This window comes from Podarcis liolepis, assembly GCF_965112155.1.
Source record: "Podarcis liolepis genome assembly, chromosome: 10".
In the NCBI taxonomy this organism is placed as follows: Eukaryota; Metazoa; Chordata; class Lepidosauria; order Squamata; family Lacertidae; genus Podarcis; species Podarcis liolepis.
In genome coordinates, this window is record NC_139562.1 from 33,936,865 (window position 1) to 33,953,547 (window position 16,683).

Consider the following 16,683-nt stretch of genomic DNA (forward strand, 5'->3'; position numbering starts at 1 on the left):
GATATTGGGATGGAGGGGGCTAATGCCTGGTTTCCCCCCCAAAAGATGCTTGGACCTCTAGAAAGTTTGGTGGATGGAAGCTGGAAGAGACCACCGCATAGAGTTGCTTTTTCTTTCTTTCTTCCAAAAAAAGCACTGATTAATTTGTGCCAAATATGCACTTGGTAATTCTCAGTGGAGCTGAATGAGCGAGAAATCGTTACCTGTGATGATTGCGGGGTCCATCCAGCTGCCAGGGCTGTCCCAATTCAGGCTGTCGGTGGTGGCAGTGTTGGATGTTGGTACACTGTGGTTGGCGTTGGAGGGGGAAGTAGCATTGGGCAGTCCACCAAAGTTGATGTTAATGTTCGGTAGAAGTGCCCTTAGCCCGTCCTGCCATTCCTTCATATTTAAACTCTCTACAGAACTGTTGTTGTCTGGGAGATTTATCAACAAAAAAGAAAAAAGAAAATGAAAGATAGAAAATAAAAAGCTGAAGTTAGAAACAGATGCTGTTTTTAGTGAAAGATGGTGGTTCTCTAAGCATTTAACACTGATTCCCTATCAAGAGAATGGGGCAATGATGATAAATCAAGATGAAGCTTGAATGTTGGGCTGCCACAGTACGCACTATTACTTAAGCATGTGATGGAGAAAAACCTAAGTCCTTCCCCATGAAAATCAGGGCTGAAACCACAATGGTTAAAACACACTGATTTTCATTACTAGCAAGAAAAAACACAACATCTTCAGATGAAAGCTCCCACTGTCCAATGACAAGATCTCTTTAGATTTACCAAAGAAGTTCTAACAGCTTCCTACTGAAGAAGATGCAAGACAACGCTACAGAATCTGAACAGGGTTAGAGAATTGTGAAAACTTTATACATCACTTGTACTTTGTCAGAGGTAGGGAGAACCTGTTTTAGCACAGAGACTCTGAAGAAAAAGGAAATCCCTAAGTCTTTTCAGATGAATTCCAACCTGCTCTGAAGTTATGAACGACACACTAAAGAACCACACTCGTATACAGGACTACTAGCTTCAGTCTCTCTAAGGGAAGAGAAATGACTAGTACTAAATTGTCACTCTACTAATATTAGAAATATTAGGAACATTTGTATGGCATTCTTTGAGCTCCAGTCAAACACACAACTAAGACTTCAAGTCTTAGAGAATTCATAACCGGAAGATATGACTAGTTCACATTTACAAAGGACCAGGCAAAGTTTATGGAGAATAGGCCTATCAACAGTTGCTAGTTGTGATAGCTAAATGGCACTTTGATGTCCGGTGGCAGTACCCCTCTGAGTATTAGATCCTGGAAGCATTAGATTCAGAGGTAACTAGGTAGTCACTGTTAACAAAAGAATGCTTGACTACACGAATCCTAGGACACAGCAACTTAATCCCATTATAAAATTATGTTTTTAAAAAACCGTTGATCACACACCCAAATTCTATAGATGGTTTAATCAACAAAAAAGTGAAGTTGGACATGACACGTGTATTTAGAAAAACAAAATGTTGAAAAATTTTTGCAAGGAGAAATATGATCATTTGATTTGTGAATTTCCATACAGAGCCTAAGATGGTCATCTACCACTAATTCCCAATTTATTTGAGCTTTCTTGTTCTGCTTATCTCTGTAGGTATGTTATTTCAGTTCTATGTTTAAACACCTACAAGTGACTGAGATGGGTTTCATCTGCTGGTGAAACACGATGAAGCAACTTGTTGATTCCCCTTTGGCTTGAAGACTCCAGCACCACCTCCCATGCTGTTCTGGAGGGTTCTCCAACCACATGGAGCAGGTGGGTTTTTTTGTTTTTTGGAGGACACAAGCAGCTGAAGGGGAAGTAGGCAACTGAAAAGTCATCTCCCCTTCTTCCATCAGAGGAAATGTCTCGTGAGTGGGACTCTGCTTAGGTAGTGGGTCTTGCAGGCATTAACCAAGTCTGGATCCAAACCAGAATTTGAAAATAAAATAAATGCTGCAACTGTTTTTAAGTTGTCATATTTGTTTGGATACTTAAAGTGACAAATCCTCATCTTTGGTAAAACAGATTTTGGGGGAAAAATACAAAGTAAGAATTAATTACTTGACAATACTTTCTAGAACTAGTGATCCAAAGTAATCTTTCTTCTCTTGTGAACAGCATTTGGACAGAGTATTCTATAACTGATTGAACATCCTCAAGAATCAATATAGATTCAATAACAATCAAGATTTCAATCTATATCTGTAAAAAGGTCCACTATTAAGAACATTTACCCAAGCTATGTCTGACAAGAAGACTGTTTATATTCCTTTTTAGGGGGGTCTAACTATGTACCGATGAGCACATGCTCATGAAGGCCTTTCCAGATATACAGTTAAGAGCTGATCTGAAATGGGAATCAAAAGAGAAATGGGAAAAGAGCAAACAAGCAAGAGGAACAATGTTTATCACTCACCGCCCATTGAAGTTACAACTATTGCAGCCTTCAAATTCCAAACCAAGGATACATAACTGCCCTTCCTCAAGAAGCAAACTTTAAAAGCAAAACCTGAAGGGTGACATGGGGTAGATGGATACCCTTTGTGAAAATGACCACAGTTTAGAGTCAAATCAATTGCAAAATAAGTGAAAATAGTCTGCCATGGGCAGAGGAACAAATTACTGCATGGACAGCAATTTATTTAAATGGGGACAATATTTAGCCAAGAAGTTACCCTGGAGGCTGTTCAAGTCATAGGAAAGAAGAAGTGGACTACCAAGCACTGAAAGGCAAACAGCACCCATCTCAGAGAGTGAAATAATTTGGGTTGCTCAATATTTGTTGTTAGTAAACCAATGAAAGCTATTTTAGCTTAGTATCAGTGTGTAAGAGTAAGCACAAAAATTGTGACCTCTCAGCTACCGCTGCAAAGGAACTGTTGCGTGAAACAGGTGGTCTACACTACTTATCACTTCAGGGCTAAACCAAAGCAGTAAGGTTGTCCTCAACTACTGACAAATACTTCTCAAATACTGACAAGTGCTCAAAGAAGCAGTCTCTAGGCCAGTGTTTCCCAAACGTTTTTGGGCAACGGCACACCTGTTAGCCGGAAAAAAATCTCGCGGCACACCACCATTAAAGCCCCGCCCCGTGACGTCAGCGCGCAGCGTCACGCCGGGAGGGACGCACAAAAGCGAAAGTTTTTTCCCTCCCCCTTGCCGGGGTGGGAGGAGGCAGCAGAGCGAGGGCAGCTGAGGCGGCGGCGGCGATAGCGGGCGGAGGAGGGGGCGGCGGCGGGAGTTGCTGCTGCTGTTGTTGCTGCTGCTGCCCGGACATGCCGGCCTCCTCCTCCTCCGCTGTCTCGCGCTCCTCCCTTTTGCGCGCGCTGCCCCGCCGCTCGGCACCACCACCGCAGAGCCGCCCCCGGCTCGACGCGGATCCTCGCCGCCGCCGCCGCCTCTCACCGCCCGACTCGCCCGCCTTCCTCCCACGGCACACCAGCCGGTGTCTCACGGCACACTAGTGTGCCGCGGAACACCGGTTGGGAAACACTGCTCTAGGCTTTGAGAGATGCACTGTGCACTCAACTAGCTATCTGGTGTAGATATAATACTCCCAGCTTGCTATCTACCATTAACCAAAGAAGGAGTGGGCAGGCAGGTTCTGTCTCGCCTCCTCCATCCTTTCCTTCTGCAGCATGAATTCCCTTTGTCCTTCCCCTGCTGACCTTAACCACATTAATTCAGCAGAAACATTAATTGCTACACAGGAATATGGTTTCAGGCTCAGAATTTAGATTACTGAGAACGCTGGCTTCTTTATTTTTACCGCAAGGGTTGGAGCATATGTGATAAATGACTTGTGAAAGCTCAGAAGCCAAATATAGTATGATGTTTAATTTCTTTATTCTACACCTCTTCACAAAGGAGCCCAGGGTGACAATACGGCTGCATAATATTTCTAGCGAGGTGGAGTGGGGGCTTGAGGGCTCCTCGGTGGTGCTGGCCTCTCCTCCATGGTTAGGAGCAGATAAATGATAGAAACAAAACGAGGTGAAAGGGAAATGCATAATAGAGGTTGTAGAATTCAGAAAGGGTTACCCCAGTTCAGCAACTTTTTTCTTCTTAAGTATTTAAGACAGGCATCCCCAAACTCCCTGACCACTGGTCCTGTTACTGTAGCTAGGGATGATGGGAGTTGTAGTCCCAAAACAGCTGGAGGGCTGAGTTTGGGAATGCCTGATTTAAGAGTACATATAGCCCTGTGCTCAAGTACTTGACTCTGGGATTGGCTAACTCAGGCACAGTCCTCCTTGAAACCTCAACTACACAAGAGATAGTGTTACCACGGCTTCCTTCCCACAAAGACCTACATGCAGTTGGAATACAGGTGTCAGTAGGATATTAAGGTGAGGGACTTCCACATATTGTTGGACTCAAACAGGCCAAGCAGTCAGGGATGGTGGGGCTCTCTTCTGTTAACCTGTTCTGTGTAATACTAAGAAACTGTCATAAGGAAAGGCCATACTGCCTATGTGGAATAGCTTTTGTTTATCAGCCAAGTTCAATATTGCAAAAGGCAAAAAATACATAGTGAGGCTTTGGTATTATTCAAATATATTTTATTAACCTGCATTCTAAGTACTGAACTAAAAAAATATTTAACTGGATTATCTTTGACTTTAAGCAATATTGTCCTTAAATATTAACTCTGCCCCCAGTGTTTGTTCTTCCCCTTCTCCCGAGGTAAATAAAGAGAAAGAGGGTGTTCAAATTTTAGGGGAGTTATATTCCTTTATAAACCAGAATGGAATCTGAGCCACAATGCAGAATAGGTGCTATTTAGGGCAGCTCAACTTTTAAACAGGATAAGTACTGTCAATGTTGTATTTACTCTTATAAAATGGGTGTGATGTGAGAAATGTGTAATCCACAAATGCATGATGTGATACTGCTTTGTCACTTTTGCAAATGCTAAGCAAAAATGTTTTTTCTAGCAGCATCTCTGTAATTTGTCACTTGTTCAGAAGTCACCTATGTTACAGGAATACCGCATGAATTTCAGGCAGATGCGCATCACCAACTTTCAAAAAATGTATCTGCTATAAAGTGATGAATATAAGAAAAGGCAATGGGCTAGACAAAGGAATCCTTGCTAATATGATCGCAGAACAAGTTTACTAATAGAAAGTAGCTGTTGACACACAAAATGGTGGTGTTCTAACATCGCAACAACATGGTTTATTGTGACATAAATGAGCCAGAAAAGTCTTGGAAAACATTTACCTTTAACTAGTCACAAATTCCTAATTCATCTGAACCAAGGAATACCGGTTTAACACAAACTATAAAAGGTAAAGGTAAAGGTACCCCTGCCCGTACGGGCCAGTCTTGACAGACTCTAGGGTTGTGCACTCATCTCACTCTATAGGCCGGGAGCCAGCGCTGTCCGCAGAAACTTCCGGGTCATGTGGCCAGCGTGACAAGCTGCATCTGGCAAGCCAGCGCAGCACACAGAACGCCGTTTACCTTCCCACTGGTAAGCGGTCCCTATTTATCTACTTGCACCCGGGGGTGCTTTCGAACTGCTAGGCTGGCAGGCGCTGGGACCGAGCGACGGGAGCGCACCCCGCCGTGGGGATTCGAACCGCCGACCATGCGATCGGCAAGCCCTAGGCGCTGAGGTTTTACCCACAGCGCCACCCGCGTCCCAACACAAACTATGGTCAGTTGCAAAACCACCCAATTTCAAACCATGGGTTATGATGCTAGCTTATTTAAATTATAGTTACTTTAAATAGAAGAGACAGAGGATAAATACTTTAATGAATGAAATCCATTTTTGCATCAATGAAAACACAAAGAAATGAAAGACGGCAAATGTTTCGTTTCCTTGTAAATTAGGCTTTAGGAAGAAATGTACAATCTTGAAAATGAATATGAGTACCTGAACTACAATAAGTGAAATCAAATCTTATTAAAGGTAAAGGTAAAGGTAAAGGTACCCCTGCCCGTACGGGCCAGTCTTGCCAGACTCTAGGGTTGTGCGCCCATCTCACTCAAGAGGCCGTGGGCCAGCGCTGTCCGAAGACACTTCCGGGTCACGTGGCCAGCGTGACATCGCTGCTCTGGCGAACCAGAGCCGCACACGGAAACGCCGTTTACCTTCCCGCTGGTAAGCGGTCCCTATTTATCTACTTGCACCCGGAGGTGCTTTCGAACTGCTAGGTTGGCAGGCGCTGGAACCGAACGACGGGAGCGCACCCCGCCGCAGGGATTCGAACCGCCGACCTTTCGATCGGCAAGCCCTAGGCGCTGAGGCTTTTACCCACAGCGCCACCTGCGTCTTATTATTGAAATATTTTAAAACTAAATTCTTCCTGTGTTTTAACAAACTGTTCTTGATCAAGTAGTTAAGAGATTAAGCTGATGCATTTAATTAAATGAAGATTAGCAACAGTGGTTTTTATATTGTTATAAAATTGACATTCTTCAACTGAAGTGTATGGGCCATATTTAACCAAGTCATTCTCACAGTAGACTCACTGACATGGATATGACTAACTTAAGCCCACTGATTTCAGTGGGTCTGAGTATGACTTAATCTGATACCATCCTATTTTTAGAATACTTACATTTCCTTTGACTAATTGTATCTTTAATAAACATCATTCAAACACAATTTGCACCAATATATTAATATTTCAATATTAATTACCATGTAGCCTCACCTTGTTCATGTTTTTCCATTAGTCTATGTTCAATAAGGCTTACTCCAAGTGAGCAGAGGAATCATTACTGAAAGTTAATTATTTTCTCAGTGGTCATCCCCTAAACCTGACCATTAAATGGAAATTTTGCTCTTTACCCCCAAGAAATAAATAAATAGGGCAAACAACCCACTTTTTATCTGAATACAGTAGAAGATGCTAAGTGACATAGCAACATGCAATTCAAGCAATTTTACTTGGAAAGCCTCCCTGTTCCTTCCTCAGCTGTGGTGAATAAAAGGAGAAATAAAAACCTCACAAAGATCCAAATTCTGTGAATTTCCAAGAACTATGGCAGAAATTTATAGGGGAAAGCTAAATATTGCAAAAGAGCATTTTCAACTATAGTCTCAGTTTTTACATGATCAAAATATTAGACAAAGCATCTTTTAAAGAAATGTATGCTCCTCATGAGGCTGTCAGCAGCTTGGAACTGGCACAAAATCCCAATCTTGAAGCATTAATCCAAATACACTGATCTTCCACTGGTGTGTCGGGAGACACTAGTAAGTTGTGGCCTGATCCGAGGTAGGTTGCAACAGAAGCACGACCATCATGCAAATATATGGTAAAAAATTAAGTAATGGATCCCAAAATGCATGTTTGAATTAAAAGTAGACCCTGGGTTTGAAAGGGTTGAAGATAGCTGATCTAAGATACTAGACCCAGATTTATCTCACAGGTAGCAATTCTCTGCTTTTCCACCACTAGATGGAGATGAAAACCCAGACATGAGGTGATACATTATGACATACCAAAATCCAGCAGACTGGAGCAGTCTAGTTCAAATAAATTCAAACACAGATTCATAGGAGAATGGACTTTAGTAAACCCTTCTCTAGCACACATTCAGGACTTCTGAATACATGACAAACTATCAAACTCTCTCTGCTTCGAAGCTCTTCACTGTCAGATGCTTTATACCAAAGCCAGATGGTGGGACACAGTAATCCTGCAACACCTAAGACTTAATTCTAAGAAACAGCAAATTAGGTGGCTAATCTGTGTCTCAACTTTACATTTCAGACAGCAGATATGAGCTTGCTTAAACAATTGCTCCTCCGTGCAAAAAGTCCCTGCAGACAAAACTAGGTGCCAGATAGATGGGCTCTAAGTCAGTCTTCTCCCCAAAAGGCATATGAATTTTCCATGGGGGAATCTTACCTTCCCCCACCTCACCCCCCCCCGGTCCCTCCACCAACCCCATTATGCACAATCAGAGGTAATGAAGGACAGACACAGGTTTATCACAATCCATCACCAACATTTATACTCCATCCAAAGCCAGCTAAATGTATGAAGGGGACCTAGGGGAAATGGCTTTAGTGTCCCCTGCAATGGCCATACCCTTGATGGATTTATTGACAGGGATGTCCAGAGTTGCAGCAGAGGCATCAACAGTAGTGGTGGCTCAGAGAGGAGTACCATGTATGCAGTGTGAAGCTGTTATTGTGCATTTCTCTACGACCCCAACGTAGTATTGCTCCAGAGAGCTGCTATATGGGACACAAAACAGACAGCTCATTTGTTCTTTTAGACTGCTAGGCACCCCACCAGAGCAAGCAAATCTTTAAAGGGTCCCTATACAGCCCAGGAGGGCCATTTAAGCATTCCTCTCCCTCCATTCCACTCAGTGGTGAGAGGAGTTATGAGCAACTGCAGTAAGTCAGGAATCTGTCTGTTTAATCCCTTTCCAAAGTCCCTGACATAAGCATCACTGGGAATCAACACAGTATCAGGGGCACGGGAAAGCAATTAAACTGGCTCCTTTGCTGCAACTGCTCAGAGCTCCTTAGCACCAAAAAGCAAAGGATGAGGGGAATTATGAGTCTGCTTAGTTAAGAACTTTTTCTTGCTGCTTGGTGCAGATAGAAGTAGAATGACTGCAGAGAGCGCTGAAGTCTATTTTAATTCCTCACCCATTTTCCTGTTATGGCATTATTCTGAAGCAATACTACTTTGAGAGCGCTGACAGTATATAGCCATTGCTCCAGCTCCTCAGCAGTACAGAATGGCAAAACAGAATAACTTTGCCCAGCCCAGAGCAGCAGTGGACTCAGCTGGGGCCCTTTGGGCTCCAGCATCTGACTGACCACGCCATGTGCTGATGCCAGGCTCAACTTTCTATAAAATATTCAAGGCACTTAACCATCTCATGTGCTATCTGAAGTCTATAATTCACCTGTGCAGTGTAATGCCAGAGGGAATATAGAAGTCTTTTATAAAAATAAAATGAAAAAAATTATGCTAAAGGGGCTGTGATCTCGTGGTCTACTTGGAGTAAGTTAGAATGTATGAACCACTCAATAAGCCTTAGCAAACATATTTTAAGATTCAGCTGTGAAGTATTCCTCCAAGTTAAAATGATTATCATCATCACTTAAAGCATCTATTTTTATCTTGTGAATCACCCTGAGGTCCTTTGATGAAAGACGGTATATAAACCTAACAAATAAAAATAAAATATAATAAAATAAAAATAACCAAAGAGCTTTGGAAAGGAGGCATCACAACAGAAGCTGTTACTACTGGTGGAAGTTAACACTAGTTAGCAATGCCTTATTCAAACTGACTTCTGTAAAAATGAAAAATAAAGGAGTACACCGGTCTGGCACACAGTGAAAAGACCGAAAGGGTTCTGGTTCATTCACACTCCCTATGCATACTACCTCTGATGGCTCTAGATTCTTCACCACGTAAACTGGCCAGCTGCCAATTTCTGCAGAGGCTAAAATTTTAATTTCATACTCATGGCCAGCGTTATGCTTCGTTTCACACTTCTTGACAATGCACATCTAACTTTTCCAGTTGTTTAACCATAGTCAATTGGTATGAATAGGGTAAGAGATCGTGTTCTCCTTTGTCTCCTACCTTCTGGAGGATGACTGAGCCCCACCTTTTATTGCTGCTGAGTAAGTATTCCTGCAAAGAGGGGAATGCAGCTCATGACAGGTGATTCTAGAAACAGTTCTTTTGTTTAGCCATGGTTAAACCATCAGGAACATCATGTGTCTAGGCTCCTACTCTTGACTAGTTTTCTCCTCTAGAGCTTAAGTTCTACTGGAGTTTACAATGCTTGCTCTGTGCACTGAGTAGTTTCAGTTAAAAACATTCCAAAAACAATTACAGTTCAAACACTCTTCCACCCAATGATCATGGGGTTAGATGGTGTTTAACACCTGATGTCTTCACCCTACAGACCAGGGCTGACTATTCAGCCAAGAACATACCAGTATTAAACATACCAAGAACACATCATCCCATTAAATATGGTACATACCATACTGTACATGGAAACTCCTATGATAATAAGCAGGTTTTGCATGGCCAGTTATTTTGTAGGACTAAGACTATGAACCAATGAACGGGAAGTGACTGGTCCAAAGGAAAGGAAAATCTAGCATGGCGCCCTGTATTCTGCCATGCCCAGGGAGAGCCAGGGGCCGTAGTATAGGACTTGCTTTGCATGCAGAAGGTTCAATCCCCAACATCTCAAGGAACTCAGACTGCAGAACTGAGAAAACACTGCCCTGGAGATGTTGCTGCTAATACTGAATGAGATAAACCAGCAGTATAGAGAAAAGTGGTATGCTCACACAGAGAAAAAGGTTTTAGTACTCAGTAGATTCTGTTTTTTGCATCTTGGAGAGCGTTAAAGTTTTTTTTTCTGGAATAACTGAATAATTTAAAAATATTTCCCTTCAATATTACTATTTCAGTGACAACTAATGTACTGAAAAAGCTTCATAGGGGTTTTAAAATACATCAACATAGGAAAAACGGACAAGGCACCAACAGTCTGTGCAATCTTTTCAAACAAAACAATCTTTAAAAACAAAACAAAAAATGTATCTTAGCCATATAAACCCCCTCAGCAGATATGCAGACAAAGGAGACTTTTAATGTAAAGTACATTTGTACTAAATTCTGAAAGCTGCTCCACAAGTTACATTGTAGAAAACACAACACTTGTTTTCTACTGCTATGTACGTGTAGCAAGCAGCCATCACCATTTTTGGATAGCATTTCCTGGCTCTCTTTTTGAAGTGTTTTGCCCTTCAATTCTCATAGTAAATGTAGACATTTAATTCTGGGACCTATTCCCAGGTAGTCTTTGAGCTTTATATTTGGTAAGAACTTCATTAGATAACAAAAGCATTTTGACATCTAAAATGATAAAAAAGAGAATTCAATTCTGTAAGTTACTCTACAGTGTAACATACTAAACAGTCCAATACTGCTTACCTGTGTCACCTTTCACTTTAAACTAGGATCAATAAAACACAACATGATGCTGGCTTACAGGAAGATATCCCAATAGGTAAGAGCGTCACAATAAAAGCTTACATGGCTCCGGAACCAAACTCCTCCATGGTAGTATAGCAACCTGAATGTACTAACATGAGCAGAACTTTGAAATGGGGTTTGAGTTTAGTTTAGCAAAAGTGTAAAGTACATGCTCTAGATGTAGAAAGCCCCAAATCTGATATTCTAGCTCTCTACTTCAGAATTTGTCAGGCAACTGGATAGTGGGACACTTCTCCAGCACCCTACAGAGCAGATCTACAACCTAGGTGCCCCTTAGAACTAACCTGACCAAAGCTGAATTCAGATGTACACTTCTCTTTCAGTGAGTGATGCACAAAATACTGTTAATACTCTTAGACTCACATTTCAGCATCATTTTGAGTAGGATTATCAAATAAGGAAATCCTCCTTACTATATATTTCTCTATGAAACCGAGTCACACAACTGATACCCAGGAAAATCCCTTAAAAGCCCCTAAGCATCATCAAGACAAAATAAAGATGCCATTTCATATTCATATAGAAAGTGTCTTCACTTTTGAGCTTGAGCCAGCAATCATGCCATTGTAATTTTCCTTTGTTAGACTATCTCCTTATAAATCTTAATATCAGCAATGTTGACATCTAATAATATTGAAGTAGCTATGAACTGTCAACTCATATGGAACTTGGTATTTATACAGCATAAGCAGCAGCAGCAATTAACAAGGTCTGAAAAGATATGCCGGGAAAAGGGCTAAGGCCCAGTATGCAGATATCTTTATATACACATGCTTTCCTGGGATTGGGCAGTCTGTCCAAAACGCAACTGTGGCCTATCAACTGCCCATCTCTAGTTTAGGATTTAGTTATACTGAAGTTCAAATGAGTAATCTGAGATACCGCTGTATATGTACAAGACTTGGAAACCATACAGGTTGCTTAATATAAAAAAGCAGCTTAGAGAACAGGAAAAGCAAAGCATCTCACTTAAAAAACCCAAATGCACTGGAGCAGAAATATTTTCTCATACCACAGTTTAGTTGCATCATCACAGTTACTCTGTAAACCAATGAACATACCCTTAAATATGTCATTCTGATTTTATGCTGTGATTTACATTTATTACGATTCAAACTGAAGAGTTTCAGGGGGTGGAATTACATTCCCTGCAAATTCTAAATTAAGGTTGTGATCCAAGTCAAATATGGACAGGACACACACACACACCAACTACATATGTTGTGTGTTACAAATGCTGTTAGAGCATTTAAACTTTAAGTGTGTTTAGAAACAAGTTACGTGCTTTGGCATGAGAGCAACTGAAATGGGACCTTGGAGAAATGCTGAAGAGATCTTACAAATACATCCAAACTTTGCGGAAATGGTTTTTAAGTAAAGCAAGGGGAGTACTTGAAAGGGAAACTTAGAAAGTAAGTCAATTGTGCATGCAGCTCTGGATCATGACCAAAGCCTTCAGGGACTTGTAAATAAAATGGCCTAAACACTACTGTATGCTTAGTAACAATTATTAAGCCATTATGTAGAGCAGCAGACCACTGCGCTCTGTAAGCAAAGATTGGAATCCAGATTCCGCTTTTCATAAGGTCAGATAAACAGAACATGGACTATAAAGAATAGAACACAGAATTTAGCTTTTGCTTTTTTCACTATTGGGAGGTAATCAATTCCCATTTTTAGATCTTACATTTGATAGAAATATAGCAGAGTAAAATGAGTGATCTCTCCGTTAACATCTCTATGTGCTGGTAACTAGATTTACTAGCTAGTTCTATTCTAAAGCTATGCTGTAATACCTTAATTTTTAAGCATTGCTCTTGATCTGCAATGCCCCCAAAGTGACAGGACTTTCTCGACAGGTACTGCCACATTCATAAGATATGGACACATACACATACATTCCAGCAACTAAATCAACATTCTGTGGGAAGAAGCAGGAAAGTCGTGAGAATAAAAGATCATCACTGTTTGCCCTCTTGTGGGCCAGCTATCTGTCTGAGCATAGTAATTTCCCTAACAGCAATAATTAAATTAAATGTTTGCTAAGTATACTGGCAATGGAGAAATGGCAGAAACAGACAAGAGCGAGCATGACAAGGTATCAACACAAAAGGTCATAAAATGAACAGGTATGATGGTGATGATCCTCATGAACTATCATACTAGAGATAAAACTATGTGCCTAGGGAAGCCCTCTTCTTGTTCGGCTCAGAATTTTAATGCTTTAATTTTACTTAGACTCTTTGAACACAATAATCTGATTTTCACTTTTATTTTAGTTTGGCAGAAATGATGATAGTGAGAAGATACAGAAAAACGGGAAATAAAATATATTTCTGTAAGAACTTGGGCCTCATCTTCACCGGAGTTCTTTCCTTCTCCCTACCTACTTGGTCCCTCAATGGAAATGAAATCAAGAAAGCCTGCTGGAGTATCTAATACAGTGGTGCCTCGCAAGACGAAAAGAATCCGTTCTGTGATTAGCGCTATTAGCTGCTTTTAGCATCTTATCTGCTGATCGGATCAGCTGATAAGCGGCTTAGCGGCTTATAAAAAGGGGGGGAGGGGAAAAAACCAGCATTGTCGTCTTGCGAAGCAAGCCCATAGGAAATTCGTTTTGCGAAGCACCTCCAAAACGGAAAACTCTTTCGTCTAGCGAGTTTTCCGTCTTGCGAGGCATTCGTCTTGCGGGGCACCACTGTATTTGCAATAAATTCAGATCCTACGCATATGTTAAAGATGCAAATGCAAAGTCTTTGAATAGAATAATCTTGTGTTAACTTGACAGGAAAGGAACTAATTAACAGAGATAAATAGTCTAATGTAAAATGAATGCAAGGTCCGGCGCATATACTTTACTGGACAATACATGACAGACCCAGCTCACCTTTAGAGGTCCAAACGATATGCCAGCATCCCCTCTATTATTAGAGGTCATGACATATAATGACATTGTGGCTATAACCTGCTGCAATGTCTTCTGCAAACATCCAACCCTGCATATATGTAGCTTACACTGAGGTTGGAACATGACCACCAGGCTATTAACAGATGTTAACTAGGAAGGCTTCCAGTCAAGTGTCAGAACTCAGAACAGAAGCTTGAAAAATATGAACCAGAAAAACAAAATGTCTCTAGTGGACATTGCTGGAAACCAAGTTCATTTCTAATCTGTTAATAGGCAAGCTATTCCACTGAAGGTCCCTGAAGTGTAGTAAAGCAAGCTCACAATAACATAAGAGTTACACATTGAGACCAAATACATTGGCCAGTTGCTTTGACATCTAAAAAGTGATCAGCACATTCCCTCCTTGTCCTTTTGTGTTGTATCATTCGGATTGTAAGCCTGTGGGCAGAAAATGACTTGCTTGTTACTCTGGGAGCTTTTACGGCTAAAGAGCGGGCTACAAATGTGTTATACATATGAATATTTTAAAAAACAGGTAGAACTATAAAACACTATGTACATATATATACATAATACAAACTGACAAAACAAAACACCCAATACTTCCTTTAGTCATTCCTTTGGAAGAAAAGCTGCACTCAAGAACAATAAGGAAGTCGCATCATATTCTACATGAGGAGCTCCATAGGGGTGAGTTGCAAGACTGATGCCATTTAATTATCTTCTGAAGCAGTCCACACATTTCACAAAAGTCAATGATGATACAACACTGGAAGAGCCTAGAAACATAAAGGGCTAATTTTCTGAGAAGGTGGTGCCAAAGGCTGTGGCAGAGCAACTCCCAAGTATTTCTGAATGATATTATCTGGATTCACTTCAATCTGTGTCCCCTGCTTCTAAAACTGAATTGTCCTGATTTATGGTCTTTATCAAGAGAAGGACAGGGAAGTGTGACCCTTATTACTCTTACTAGATCTCTCCATGGCTTTTGACACCATTGAGCAGGATGAGTATCAAAAGGCATTGTATCACAATGGTTTCATTCCTACCTGCATGGTCAAATCCAGAAATGAACTGGGGAGTGGGGGGAGAGTGACTTTGGCCTCCTAGCACTTATGCAATAGGATTCCACCAGACACTGCTTTGTCCCTGGAGGGCAGGGTTTGCATTCCCTTTGATGGAGCAGGAACATAGATTGGAGGTACAGCTGAATACATCTTTGTCAACCAAAGTCTAAGTTTCCTTTTTTGCTTGGAGGGCTTTTTACCAGCTTCACCTGGTCAGCTACAGCCATATCTGGATGGGGATAACCTGGCCATCATAGACCATGCACTCAGGACTGGATTACTGAAATGCACTCTATGTGGGGCCACCCTTGGGATTGATCCAGAAGCTCCAGCTAGGGCAGAATGCAGCACCTAAGATAGTTGATGGGAAGAGATGGTGGGCAACATGTAATACTACTGCTAAAATATCTGCACTGGCTGCCCATGTTACAGGGCAAGGCTCAAGCCTCTTATATTAATATAGAAGGCCCTGAACAACTTGGATTCTGAGTACCTTAAGGGCTGTCTGAGTTCTTATATGCCAGTTTGATCATTGAGATCTGGAGGAGTGATGTTAGTTGTCCCCATGTTTCAACAGCCCGACTGCTTTTGATGAGATGTTAGGCATCTAGTGCTGTTGGTCCCCCACTGGAGAATTCTCTTCCAGCAGATGTAGCAGGCATCCTCACTTCTAAGCTTCAGACACCTCTTGAAGATTTTTATGTGTTGCCAGTCCTATTCAATGGTTTACACTTTTAAGATGAGGCAGTCATTTTTACAATTATTCTGTATTGCTGTTAATTGTATTTTATCTCTTTTGTAGATCCTGCTGTACACGGCACTGAAATTTTGCATGTGAGTGGTATATAAATATTTTTAATAAATAACATTAATATGTAATGTAACAACATTGAGAGTTCACTAGCACATACTATGCAACTCGCCAACATAAAATTCAACAGCAAATTCAAAAAAATTCCTTCTTTCTGCATATTGACCCTGAATTAGCAGGTAAAATCCCCACTAATATAAAAAACTCTTGCAACTCCTAATTATATTATGACTTAATTTAGATAACGTATTCAGTGTATTTGGCCTTGTAACCAAGTTTAACACTGCTGAAAACAGTATTTCCACTGGGAAATACTGTTCCTATGATTTAAAAAGAAGTCAATAATTACTAAAATATTTGTTAAACTATCTGAAGATAGCTTTCTCACATTGATGGCTAAGCCAGTGAAGCCTGATGTCCACCATTTGTAAATAAAATATACAGTTTAGTTAAAAAAGTAAGTACCTCAAAGACCAATCTAAAAGCCAATAAAGATTTTTCATCCAATAAGAAAGGTGTGAAATTCAGGAGAAGGGCAAAGCAAAAAATATTTCATGCATATTATGCCTCAGAAAGGTAGCAGCTCTGTCAGAGATGACATAATTATTTAAGGACATCTTCTCCTAAAATGGGGCGCATAAATGGAAAACTAATAGGCACATACATCATAAAGCCAAGACATTTCTTCAAGAGAGTCAAGGGGAAGGTTAATACAATATGCAGAAAGTTAAGATATTGAAAGCTGCTAGAACGCTCATTAGAGACAATGATTTCAACATCAAAATATCCATAACCTAGCAAGGAATGGTAACTAGTCACAACCTCCAAGTTGACTTAGCAATTACTACACTTACGACACT

General features: G+C 40.9%; 1 protein-coding gene and 2 long non-coding RNA genes across 15 annotated transcripts in view; 1 reads left to right on the forward strand and 2 right to left on the reverse strand.

Moving 5' to 3' along the window:
- Positions 1 to 16,683, reverse strand: part of CNOT4 (CCR4-NOT transcription complex subunit 4) — a 55,377-nt gene that overhangs the window by 1,864 nt on the left and 36,830 nt on the right. For 6 of the 13 annotated variants that reach the window (XM_083462759.1, XM_083462757.1, XM_083462763.1 and 3 more), the window contains one exon: positions 204 to 416. The exons of the other annotated variants lie outside the window; for them this stretch is intronic. In XM_083462759.1, coding sequence (XP_083318885.1) covers positions 204 to 416 — 213 coding nt within the window. The remainder of the gene's footprint in view (positions 1 to 203; positions 417 to 16,683) is intronic. 13 annotated transcript variants of the gene reach the window in all.
- LOC310687580 lies at positions 1,798 to 10,719 on the reverse strand. Its single transcript, XR_014516480.1, has 4 exons — positions 6,300 to 10,719; positions 5,677 to 5,932; positions 3,513 to 5,304; positions 1,798 to 3,018 (listed from the first exon to the last, which is right to left on the reverse strand). It is a non-coding gene; the product is annotated as an uncharacterized lncRNA (long non-coding RNA).
- LOC310687584 lies at positions 6,888 to 12,167 on the forward strand. Its single transcript, XR_014516484.1, has 2 exons — positions 6,888 to 7,003; positions 7,038 to 12,167. It is a non-coding gene; the product is annotated as an uncharacterized lncRNA (long non-coding RNA).